Raw genomic sequence first — 13,637 nt, forward strand, 5'->3', positions numbered from 1 at the left:
CAGGAGATGGAAGCTGGGAGCTAAGCATCTGACCTCTGTTCTTTTTGAATGTCTTATAGATAAAGGGTGGGTTTGAATGTAAGTATGCAGAATATTTTTTTCTAATATTTATTTTTTCCCCAATTACATGTAAAAACACTTGACATTAAAACAAAACAAACAACTTTCTTTTAAAACTCATATAAGGCAAAAAGAGTCTACTATGTGGTGATTGTTAACATTTGGATTTTATAGCTTTTGCTTCTAAGGATACCAATCAAGAATTGTATGCAATGATGCCATGCTTTAGTGATTTTAATGCCACTATGTCATTCTTGTATGATTTAATTCCATTGAAATGTAGCATCAAAGGGTAAAAGGTAGAGTTTCTCAGTGGGCGGGGTCACCATAAGTCATAGGAGTCTGTCTACATAAATCCACAAAGAGCAGCCTTGACTAACAAGGCTGGAGCTACCATTTACAAAGAGGTCTTGGAAATAGAAGCAGCCTGTCTTCTGAGAGCCACAGAAAGCATGCCAGCCACCTCCAAGGCATCCTCTGTTTATTACTGCACAGTTGGGCATGAGATGGTCAGCGCTAAGCCATCATTACCAAATAGGGTCAGCCTGTCAGCCAGAAGAGCCTTGTGATAGTTAAACTTACTGGGGGGATCCTGTACAACAATGGCTTAAAGCCTGTTTCTATTCAAATAAGTAGCTTTAATTTGAAGAATCTGTAATAGTGTCATATGTAAAAAATAACTGAGTAGATTAACATAGCACTCCTAACATATACATGAATTTTGGAATTTTAGGTTAAGTTCCCTTTCAGCTTTAGCTAGACTCATGTCTTTATAGATGAGAAAACAGAGGCTCAGTGATAAAATGATTTGGTCAAGATCACAAAGTTCCTTTTAGAAAGAGCTGAGTCTAGAATCCACTGTTGATAACCAATTGAATGCTTTGCCTACTTTTCCACAATAAGGGTTATAAGAGTAGGGGCAACTTGGTGGCTGAGTGCATAGAAAGCCAAGCCTAGAGACAGAAAGTCCTGGGTTTAAATCTGCCATCATCACTTCCTGGTCGTCACTTAACCACCATTGCTTCGCCCTTCCTCCTCTTCTGCCAATACTTAGCATTGATTCTGAGACAGAAAATAAGGGTTTCTTTAAAAAATTACATGAATACAAAGAAATACATGTATGCTACTTCATCAAATAGATTAGAAATAAATCTTCTTTATTATGGGCTCAAAGAACATAACCAGAAAGTATTTGAGAAGTTATCGAACTCAAACCCAATCTTCTCTTGAAAAATAAAGTGAAGCCCAGAAAGGTCAAATAATTCCCCAAATATCACTCAGCTAGTAAATGGCAGGGCTGAGAGTAGACTGAACCATGCTTCTCTTCACCCCCCCCTCCCATCACTAGTGATTCTTACACTAGTATCCTTCCACCTTGGTTCTCCAAGTCAACAATCTAGTACAATCCCTTCTTTTTATATGTGAGGGAAATGGTTTAGATTCATTAAGTGACTTATTCCAACTGACAGTGAGCTATTCACAGAATCAAGACTAGAACCCACATTCTCCAGCTCTAAGTCCCCTCCTGAACCAAATTTTCAACAAATGATCTATGATCTAATATTGAATTTAAATGACTAATAACATGAGGTAACTATGACTTGCTAAGAAATCCAAGAAATGGATGACAAAGGAAGAATGGGTCAGGCTAAAATACAGACTAACTCCTTGCCATGACTATGTCATGCTAAAAATACATTATACAGGATTAACACTTTCATAGACTACCTGGAATATCAGGATATAGCAACTGATATCTATACCTAGGAGAAAGAAAAGATAGCTTGAGTATGAGGATTAAATGATAAAACTTGCTACTTTAAAAAAATTATCTTATCACTAAGGTTCAAATTTAACTACCTTCAAAAAAGAGATTGAATTTTCATTTATTAAAATGATGATTTGCAAAAGGCCAGTAAAATAATCAAGAGAAAAATAAATTTTGCATACATCAACATGTATGCCATGGATGTGTATATTTTTCTCTCAAAACTATGATTTCATTGATAAGGGAAGTTCCTTTGATGATTGATAACATTTGTAATTTTAGTAATATTTTAAAAGAGTTTCCTAGAGGTAGCTTGGTATCTCAGTGGCTAAAGCCAACCCTGGAGATGAGAGATCCCAGGTTCAGATTTGACTTTCGACAATTCTTAGCTGTGTGATCCTGGGAAAGTCACTTAGCCCCAATTGCCTAGCCCTTACCACTCTTCTGCCTTAGAACCAATACTTAATATCAATTCTAAGACAGAAGGTAAGGATTTTAAAAAACAAAAAGAGTTGTCTGAAGCACTCGGTATCTAAGTGATAGGGATCATACAGCCAGTATGTGTTACAAGTAGGAACTGAACTCAAGGTGTCCCAATACCACACTATTTCTCTATATGCTATGAGAATTATAGATGAGGAAACTGAGCCAAACTGGGTAATGGGACCTTTTGGTGAACCTGGAATCACACAATTAGTAAATGTCTGAGGCCGGAGCTGAACTTAGGAAGATGGGCTTTCCTGACTCCAGTCCTGGCACTCTATCCACTATGCCACCTTGGTGCTCTGCCTAGATAGATAACAAATCCCATAACTTTGCTCATCTAGTTTGGCAAATCCTAATACAGTGCTCTACAATCTCTACCATCATCTTATAGTTAGCGGAATAAGTGTATTCACACAATAAGTATAAATAGCATATTAGCAGGACTATCAATGATCACCAATTTCCTCATTATCTTTGAAGGGTGAGACATATAGTTTTATGTTAAACTTCTCCCTCTGGTTTATTACCCCTTATGGGGATGTCTATGAACCAGGTTGGCAGTAAATGGAGCTATCAGTTAGTAACATTTGGATATGCAAAGTCTCTCAGTATTTTCCCCTTTAAAATAATAAAATGAGGCATTTTCTGCAGATGCATTAAGAGTCAGCAATTAACATGAATAATTTTTGATGCTTCTATCCTAGGTTAATTAATTAGCATTTCAGCTTCAGTCTGGCATTTGAAAACAGACCCATTCTCAACTGGAGGATAATGCCTGGTTACTGCAATAGCTTGAGAAACAACCCACTTCTCCCAAAACATTCCTTATAACCCAATCCAAAATATATTCATTAGTCTTTTTTTCAAAAGTGAGTTTTTGGATTAATTTATACTAAGGTATTAGGAAATGCATCAGACTTACTTTCTACCTCCCAGCAAGGAAAAATATCCTTTAAAGGAAAGACAGATTTTGCTCTAATAAAATAAACTCTAAGTGAGGCTTATTGGCTTTAAACTAATCATAAATTTTTAAGAGTTCCACAAAATATCCACTGCCTGACTTCACTGGAAGGCATATACTCTGTACGCAATTTTCCCCATCATGAGCATTCTTATCAACTACTCTTGATTTGTACCAGATTTAGTGTTAAATGTCCTAGAATGCATTCTCTTTACTTACTTAATATCTTCCCCATAGCAGATTGTAGTTTCCTCTGTCAAAAGTTCACAAGCAAATCCTATGTTTTCAGCAGTTTCTATAACGAGACAATATTAAATCAAAAGATGTTCCTATTAAGGCATTTGGAGACAAATATACAATGACTTTGCCTAATACTCATGATTTTTAAACATAGCCTGAGAATAACTTTAAAAGAGAATTTGCTATGCCAATTTTTATGCAGAAAGACTATTCATAAAGTAGACAAAAATAAACATATTCAGAAACTTAAAATTCTTTACCCTTTAAAATCTGGACTATAAAAACATTATGATATAATTTTACTCATAAAATGGCAAATGTATTCATATTCGACTTTTTGAAAATTTGAAATAAACTCTTATCTCAAGTACACAATGAAATACACACTCTCACCTAAAATAACTATCAGTGAGTGACACATAGGAAGGAGACAGGGAACCTCTATGCATGCCTCATATAGCAGTATATATCACGTGCTGAACTGTGTGGTGCAGAGTAGGTTTTGGAAGTTAAGAAAAGGAAGTGATTGGTATGGGCTGGAGTACTTATGGATCACCGTAAGTTTAAAGGAATTAATTTAGACATGAGAAGAATGGAGAGAGGTAGTACAGTGAAGGACACCAGCCATAAATTAGATGCTGAATTCATAAATTCACTTTTATTTACAATGTACCTTTCTTGTCACCAGTAAGCACCCAGATCTTAATGTCTGCTTTTGCAAGTTTTGAGATGGTTTCTGGGACTCCATCTTGTAGTTTGTCTTCAATAGCAGTAGCTCCCAACAACTGGAGGATACAAAGTTAATTGTTCAGTAACAAATCGAAATACTATGATTGCATGAAAAAAGTAATATTCTATGAGTACAAATTATGTACAGTAGCTAAAGTTCAAGAGTAGGCTAACATCTGATATTAATCAAAAGGCTGGCTAATACTTCATGGAAAATTACACACACATACACACTGCTCTCATGGCTGTGGGGCCACTTTCATTAACTTGTTAAAAGGCAAATGTGCAAAATACAATCATGATGATAACAATAGCATGTATATCAAGTAAAAGTTACACTGCCATAGTTTAAATGAAATCACTAAATTCTCTGAACTTTAACCATAATGAAAATAATTAATAGGTCATATGCTAGTCTTGGGATTATACAGGAAATGTCACATATAACCAGAAAGACTTACTATCACTAGTCATCATGTTAAATAAAATACCATTCATAAAGAATACTGTTTTCTGTTGTTTAAGCTGATTTGCAAGAATAAAAAAAATCTGCCATACATACAATAACATTTATATAATAAGTACATCTTGTTTCATGTAAAAATTCAATTTTATTTAAGATATTTGATTTTGTATTTTTATAAAAACATAGCTTTATATTTTAAAAAATGTTTCAATAAAAATATATTTATCAGATTAGTACCTTCTCTCCCCTAATTTGCTCAGGAGTTTTATTCTTTTCTTGATGGTAACACACTAAGCTTAAATATATTACTTCTATCCTACCATTTTCAGTTGTTGAAATGATCCCTTCTCTTCATCTACTAGACAAAAAATGGAAAGTTTGGTACAGTAATTACCATTATTATAAGAATAGGAAAAATTACTAGTTAAAACTCACAATTAGATCTTTTTCAATTTCTTCATAAACTTTATCCAAGGCTTGATCTCGGTTAGTTAAGGCCAAACTGGCAGCCACGAATTTTTTATACCATTCTGCAAATTCATTTTCATCAATTTCTTTGTAGCAAAGGCACAATGTTCTAAGTGTCTCATTCGCAAAGACCTGTTTTGATTTAAAAAGACATTCCAATTACATATTAATTTTTTGGAAAACTTTTGAAATATTCCTTGGCAGTAATAAAATGAGAGATGATTTTATGAGAGAATATTGATGGTGTACAAACATCACTGATAGATTAAATTAAGATATGTCTGAAAATTTACTTCAACTTTAAATATATCATCTTTGGGGCAGCTGGGTGGCTCAGTAAATTGAGAGCCAGGCCTAGAAATGAGAGGTTCTGGATTCAAATGTGGCCTCAGACACTTCTTATCTGTGTGACCCTGGGAATTCACTTAACCCCCACATTGCCTAGCCCTTATTCTTCTGTCTTAGAACCAATATTAGTACTGATTTTAAGGCACAAGGTAAGGGTTTACAAAATAAAAGATTTTATACTTGACATTTTATTTTAAACAGAAACGGGTCCTCCTCAGGAACTAACTTCTTCCTTCACTCAAATTAGCTAAAGAAAACTTTGAAGTGAAAAAACATACTACTCAATTTCATTTAATATTTTTATAAACATACATTCCTAAACATAGTAACTGTGATCTCCACTAAACTGAATACCAAAAGTATACAATGATATATTAGTGACAAAATGATATTTTAGAAAAAAATATTGACAATTCCTGTGATGGATTCCTATAAAACCCACAAGGAAACCATACCTAGGATCCCAAACCAAATGATAATCCCTCAAACCAAATATGAAACCATCATTTGAGCCCTCACTAAAGTAAAACTGGAAGGGCAAAAATTCCAGAAACTTTTCCATAATGAAGAAATCTATATCATTATTACTTTGAATGTGAAAATAAACTTTTATAAAAATATTCCTATAAAAGTTTATTTACATACTATTCACAGTTGAGACTCATAGGAGTTAGGAGACAAATAATATATGCAGTTTGTGTAAGCGTGTTGCTAATGTTAATGGTTATCAATAATACTTTGTTGTATATAACAACTTTTTGATGTGATGACGTGATGTTGAAATAAGGCTTATTTTTGAACATGCACGACACAGATTATTCATCCAAAGAACTGTCATCCTTCAAAGTAATCATCACTTTGAGAATTTGCATAATTATTTCAATGAAGCCACTGTTATTCACAAAATTTCAAAAGTCCTTTAAATACCAAATTATGACTATATGTGGATATCATTACTTTATAATCAATCATAAGTCAGTTGAAAGAAACATAATTTTATAGATCACAAACATCTAAAACCCAGAAATACTGACAAATATAATGTCTACATCATAAATCCTGGTAGTACATTTTATTCTGTAGTGGTCAAACCACAACAGGGATACTATGCACAATTTTGGGTACCATATATTAAAGAGGATAGAGGTTTTCCCTAATCTGATTGAAAAAACACAGATAGAGAGCCCTCCACACTTCCATCCAAATCTTCTAAAATCTATGTTAGAGGACATTTAAAAAAAAAAAAGGGTGCCCTGAATGGTGAAGGGTCTGGAAACTTCCCTAAAAAATGATCCCAGGTATTAGGGATATTTAGTTTAAAGAAGAGAAGATGAATTCTTGCTTCATGTTTTTATCCTTGGTATCTAACAGAGTTTGATACAGTATGAGCTTAATCAATTTTTACTTAGGAAATCGAAGGGTAGCTATTTTCAAATATATGAAGGGTTTTTGAAAGAGGAGGGAAAGTTATATTATTCACTGGCCTAAAGGGTAGGACTTAGAAAAATGGGCTTCCAGTCTATAATCCACTCACACCCCAAATTTATAAGAATTTAGAATGGAATACCCTTTTAAAACTATTAGAACAACAGAGGAGATGGGAAGTCCTAGATTTAAATCTGACCTTGGACATCTCCTATATCTGTCCCACCCTGGGCAAGTCACTTAACCCCAATTGTCTAATCTTTACTGTTCTTATACCTTGGAACCAATACTTAGTATTGATTCTAAAATGGAAGATAAGGGTTTTATTTAAAAAAAAAAAGAAAATGGAACAGGCTCTCTTTTTAATTTTAATTTTACATTTTTGATTGTTACATTAAAATTCCCAGGTAACTAACTCCTCTATACCCCTTCACTAGGGAAGCCATCATTGAAAAAAAAGATATGCATATATAAAACTATGTCTTGTTTGTTTCTATTTATGAGTTCCTTCTCTGGAAGTAGGCATATACAAGTCGTTATTCAAACAATATTTCTGTTGCTGTATATATTGTTGTCCTGATTCTGATCATTTCATTCTTCATAATTTCATGTAGGTCTTTCCATGTTTTTACATCCTCATTTCTTATGGCACAGTAGTATTCCATAATAATCATATATACCAACTTATTTAGCCACTCCCCAACTGATGGGCATTTCCTTAATTTCTAGTTCCTTGTCATCACAAAGGAAGCTGCTATAAATATTTTAGAACACAAAGGTTCTTTTCCTTTTTCCTGATTGCCTTAGGAAATAAATCTAATAATTTTATTGCTGGGTCAAAAGGTATTACCAGTTTTATGACTCTTAGAGCCTTTCTCTTTAAATAGTGAATATCCCATCAACCAGAGACAGGGATGACTACTTCTCAGTTATACTGCATAAGATATTTATTTCATGGTTAGGAGGTTGGACTAGATGTTTCCTTCCAACTTTTAAGATTCTCTACTCAACTTAATCATCTACCTTATTCACCAGATTTATGAATGACTTTGTTTAAAAAAATTACTCTTTAAAGAATGAAAACTTGCTACCACTGTAGTTAATAAAAATATGTAGTTCCAAAGAAAGATTTCTGCCTGAGGTAGGTGAAAGAGAAGTGGTGTTAATCTTATTTTACCTTAGAAATTGAGGTGCTAAGAGGTTAAGTGACTTATTTATTTTTTAATTTCATGCAAAATCCACTTCCATATTGGTCACTATTGTAAGAGCACACTCGTACATAACCAAAACCCCAAACTAAAATCAAGAATACACTGCTGTAAAAGACGATTCCAACAGTTCCTTCTCTGGAGATGGCTAGCATTCTTTGTCATAAGTCCTACGGAATTGTTCTGGATCATTGCATGTTAAGTGATTTATTTAAAGTCACATGGGAATTTATGTTACCATGCTGGATTAACACATTGATTCCAATATCATCTGACAGTGACAACCAAGGGTGATCCTCTGCATATGGGTATGGATATTCATATGTAACTAGTGACAGAGAAAACTTACATTTTCTTCTCTTAGTTTGATGCTTCTTCCATTATATAATGTTGAATGATGGATGTGTTAGTTAAAGCTTAACTTTACTGCTGGAATTGATGAAGTCAATATGAAGAAAAAAAAACACTTACATCCAGGGCATCCTGCGTTTCCTGTTTTGTAGGATTCATTGGATGTAGTCGTTCATAAATAACAGTGTCGGCACCTTTACAATAAAGTCTAATATGACCTTCTGGTGTTCTTACTATTATTGAAAAAAGAAAAAAAACATTCAGATATTTTCTTTGAGGTAAGCTTCATGCTCATTTGATTGTCAATATTGGGAAACATTATTTTTAAGATCTTTTAAGGGAAACACCATTGATAATGACTTTTAAAGAAGTATCAATCTGTCCTAATAATCATGGACTTCTGCACACAAAGAATTAAGCAAACCATCTAAATTAACAGGATGAAACTAGCAAAGTGCATGTGATGACTGCCTCCTCATCTTTTAGGGCTCAACCTTGATTCTCATTTCCTTCACAAAGTTTTTCTTGGTTGTACCACACTATAGCAATCATTCATGAAAGGATGATTCTTGTTTTCCCCAATCATTTGGAATTATCATTTGGTGTTTTATGATATCTTTTACAGGTATCTAGAACTACTTAATTTTCTATGGATTTCCTATTTCTGGGAATAAATTCTAAGTTTATTGATGAGAGCCTCCATGTGTAATATTTCTTTTGAACTGCCACAGCAACTACAATCATGATGAGCAGATGGTCAGTTAAGTACTTATTAATGAATTACTACAAGATTAGATTTAAGTGTTGTAAGGATTAAATTTAAGAAACTGATGCTTAAATTTCTTAAAGTTTATTTGAATCACTTAGGTAAATGATGAGAAACAGGTAGAAATATAAAAGATTTAAGCCTAATCTAAGTCCCCGTGTGGGCTCCCAAATCTGTCTTCTTGCACCAGAGAGAGAGAGAGAGAGAGAGAGGAAGAGCTCATTTCCTTGTTTCAAATCTTTTTATAAAATCCTTTCTCTGCCTACTAACTCTCACACAGCACATCTCAGGAACCAATCATGGCTTTCCATCTTGCCTGTGCCACCCAGGGGGCAGTCCAGGGAAGAGTATCCTACCCTTCTGGTCTTATAATATTCTTGACTCCATTGCTCTATTTTTCTGCCTGTTGTTCTACCCTCATGACTAAATTTATTGAATGATTTCCCTGGCACAGTCCTCACTTCCAGGCGTGTGCCTGGAAACTCAGATCAGGTATATGTAGTGAAAAGAGGGGAGGGGAAATTTTCTTTTGCACAGTGTCTAGAACTTTTACTTTCCTAACAAATATAACAAGATGACAGAATTCTTATTCATATCAACTGAAAATCTCTAGGGTAGGTGGAGGTAAATGTGGTATTTGACTCATTTTAGAACCCTTCCTCTCTAATAACTTGGCCTTTACTTTGAATATATTTACATATGTAATGGTGGTTTCTCATGATAGAATGTAAACCTGTTGAAGTCAGGAACTGTTTCACTTTGTGGAGCCCCAGTGCCTAGCATATAGTAGGTGCTTAAGAACAGTCTACTGGTTCATTAATTATATTCTCTGCTTACTAAGTCTTTCTCTTGCAGAGCACTACTTCTGTAGGTTGGGATATACTTTCAAGTTCCCAATCACAATCTTTTTCTCAAGCAGTGGTCCTTTGCTTTTTTGCCCTTCCCTTGTAGGGAGTGGAATACAAATATTTATGTTTGAATATAAATATGAAGCCATGGTTCTCTCCAACATGGTATTAATGGTAGTAACTCCATTTAAAAATATTGTCTTCTCTTTCTGTGCATCATCTTACATGCCCAAGACCATCACTCAGCATCCCAAATTTGTTTACTATAAAAATATTCAACAGAATGAACTGAATATTCCATATCCTGAATGTAAATGAAGGACATGTTATGCAAAAGATGGGAAAAGGAAATAGACCTGACCCAATGTAGAAAATCCTCAGATGAGTAAAATCTTTACCAAATTAGGCCAGAAACTTCTCTGCAACTTAAGTGTCTTAGAGAGTTAAATAACAAAGGAAATTTCAGTATGGGACTTAAATTTTCCAAGAACCAAATAATTAGTTTATCAAATGCTTCTACCATGGAGTCAAGCTGGATTAGACTATCAGTGCATAAATTAATTATTATAGAATATTCTTTAAAGGTATTCCTTTGAATAGGTTTTCAGTGAGACTTACCAATTACAGACATTCTCTTTCGGTCACTGTTAAAATCTAAGAGGGCCAGAACATTGTATGTCCTTTCTATTCCCATCTCACTTATCGTGATAGTGTTCTGTGTTCTTGCAAGAAATGCAAAACCAAAGTTGCGGGCAGCAGTGACCAGAGCCCCTTCATCTGGAGAAGCTGCTTGATAGTTGATCTGTCCTAGAATGAGATAATGAAAAGATGAAACAGAGGCAAAGAAAAGCGGAGAGAGACAGTGCAACTGAGACACAATAAGAGAGATAATGATAATTAGAGCGAATAGGCGGAAAAGAATCCAGAACGTGTCAGGTGTGAATGAATGCATGTACAGGTCAGAGGCATGGGTCAAATATCAATTAAATGAAATGTTTTATACCAAGTCTATACACCTTTATTATTTTCACCAAGAGTTTACTGAGGGCTCTTAAGGGCAAGGAGCTGTATTAACATATTTAACAAAATTAGATTCCTGACCCTGATTTTGAATGCTTGGATTCCAATAAAAATATTGATTTATGCCTGAGGGAGAATTAGTTATTGCTTATCTTCCTCTTTAAAAAGAAAAGACTAATTCAGGAAAATTTTCTCTCCCTAGGTCCTGAGTTCCATTCACTAGATACAAAAGAATATAATTTCCTATATCCTCTGGGAGTCTTCTTTTAGTATGACTACCAATTAGCAAGAGACATGAATAGGAACAAGTTATACTGTGATAAATCAAAAGGGAAGGTTCAGAGTAGTGTGAAACTCCTAGGTCCCTCCATACCAACATGTTTTGAGTTACCTTTTAAAAAAAAATCCCTTGATGCTTCCATCCTCTCAAGCTATTGTTCTATATCTATTCTATTTCCTTCATGATTTCTGAAGTCATCTGCACCAACTAGCTTTCTTGCTACTCACTAAGGTCTAAGGCTGAAGTCTGACTTTTGATTCAATTGAAACTAGTTAATCAACAGTTACCAATGATTATTCTAAACAGCTAAATGAAATAGTTTTTTTTTTCTTATTACTTAGTCTTTTGCAGCTTTCAACTCTACTGATAACCATCTGATACTCTCTTAGATATACTTGCTTCCTTTAGCTTCTGGAACGCTATTTTCTCCTGGACTTATCTGACCCCTCTTTCCTAGTCTTCCTTGGTCATCATTTCTGTCCCACAGATGCTAGCAAGCTACAGCACCAACTATTCCCGTCATCTGATATTTTCACTGCTATTTCCTGGTATCAATACAGGATACAATCTTCAAGCCTAGAAAGCCTTCTATACTTCTTGATTCCACTGTCATAATTCTTCTCTTCCTTTGAAACACATCTCATGTGACATCTTTTTGAAATCTCATCTGCTCTCTACCACCACAAATTATCTTGTCTTCAATAATCATACATTTGTATCCCTTCAAAAATATGTAATTTCCTTTACAGTGGAAACTGTTTTTGTTATTTTATCTCTAATGCTACATATGTGTAGGCTTTAAAAATTTTTTTTACTTTCTGTCTTAGTATCAATTCTAAGACATTAGAGTGGCAAGAGCTAGGCAAACGGGGTTAAGTGACTTGTTGTAAAAAATAGACTCGAATACAGGACTACAATCCCCACAAGCCTTTGCTTCACTTCCCCAAAATGCTTTGTAATCTCACGGGAATTCTGAGGTGGGCTGAGATCGAGGAAGGATTTAAGCTGGTGGCAAAGGTTTTTGTGGCTCTTTTGGACTTCCGTTTTGGAGCAGATGCATCTCTTCGGTGATGTGAGGTTATCTGGCCTAGGTCTCTGGCCCAGGCACGTGTCTTTTCTTATTCTGTATTTTCTTTAATCTTTAACCTTTAATAAACCTCTAAAAAATATAATACGCCTTGCAGAGAGAAACTAATTTCTACCTGCCTCAGTCTCCCCATATTGCTAAATTTTAACTGTTACATTGTCCAGGGTCACATAGCAAGGAAGTGTCTGAGGCCATGTTATCCAAACTCCAGGCTTGGCACTCTATCCACTGCATCACCTAGTTGCCTCCCCCATGCCCAACCCCGGCCCCACGTTTAATAAATTCTAGTTGATTAACTGCCATGGAAACATAGGATTAGGGGTTGATGAGTAGTCTAATTCAACTGAAATGTAGACTACTTGGAGCTATTTAGTATTTATTAAGTGGGAAAGATAAGATGGAGTTGGGGCTAACATGAAGTCCTAGCTATAGAGTGGGGAGTGATGTGTTCAGATCTGTGGTAGAAAAAGATGACTCTAACAGCAATGTGAAAGATAGAATGAAGCTTGGGGAATTAAGATGTAAGATAACTAACAGTATTACAGTTTTTCAGGAGAGAATTCCTGAGGACCAGAACTAAGGAAGCAACACTCATGGAGGTAAAAATTAATGGATCTTGGTACATTACTGGATGTAGGGATTGAGGTAGAAATAAGAGTCAAAGACTTTTAGAGTTGGAAAGATCATCTTTTCAACTTCTTACTGCTTGATTACACACATGCCATGACCCTTACCCTTGCTTTTGGAGACCTTGATTTAGTCCAAACTCCTGAATTTATAGCTCAGGAAATGGAAGACCACAGAGGTCAAGTGATTTGCCTAAGGTCACAAGTTGTAAATGGAATAGTTAAGATTTGAACTCAAGTTTGTTGACTCTAACTGAGGTGCTCTTCCCACTGTGCCTTAGTGATACCAGGTTTTTTCAGCTTGACAGAAACAGGAAATTCAAAAATTACAGAATTTGGATGAAAGATGGTAAATTTCATTATAGATATATTGGGTTTGAAATGACAGAAAAATCCCATTACTATCTACCCAGGCCTTTAAATTCATGATGTAAATTCCCTAGAGAATTTAGGAAATATATAAAATCTGGGAAAGGGAATTTCGCCTGCCTCTCATATAA

General features: G+C 34.8%; 1 protein-coding gene across 1 annotated transcript in view; it reads right to left on the minus strand.

The window, feature by feature from the left end:
- Window positions 1–13,637, minus strand: part of ATP8B1 (ATPase phospholipid transporting 8B1) — a 135,545-nt gene that overhangs the window by 22,289 nt on the left and 99,619 nt on the right. Inside the window, exons 16-20 of the mRNA XM_001366279.4 lie at window positions 10,743–10,931; window positions 8,631–8,743; window positions 5,146–5,310; window positions 4,189–4,300; window positions 3,495–3,570 (exon numbers count right to left, since the gene is read on the minus strand). Coding sequence (XP_001366316.1) covers window positions 3,495–3,570; window positions 4,189–4,300; window positions 5,146–5,310; window positions 8,631–8,743; window positions 10,743–10,931 — 655 coding nt within the window. The remainder of the gene's footprint in view (window positions 1–3,494; window positions 3,571–4,188; window positions 4,301–5,145; window positions 5,311–8,630; window positions 8,744–10,742; window positions 10,932–13,637) is intronic.

The sequence above is a fragment of the Monodelphis domestica genome, chromosome 3, assembly GCF_027887165.1.
Source record: "Monodelphis domestica isolate mMonDom1 chromosome 3, mMonDom1.pri, whole genome shotgun sequence".
Classification (NCBI taxonomy): Eukaryota; Metazoa; Chordata; class Mammalia; order Didelphimorphia; family Didelphidae; genus Monodelphis; species Monodelphis domestica.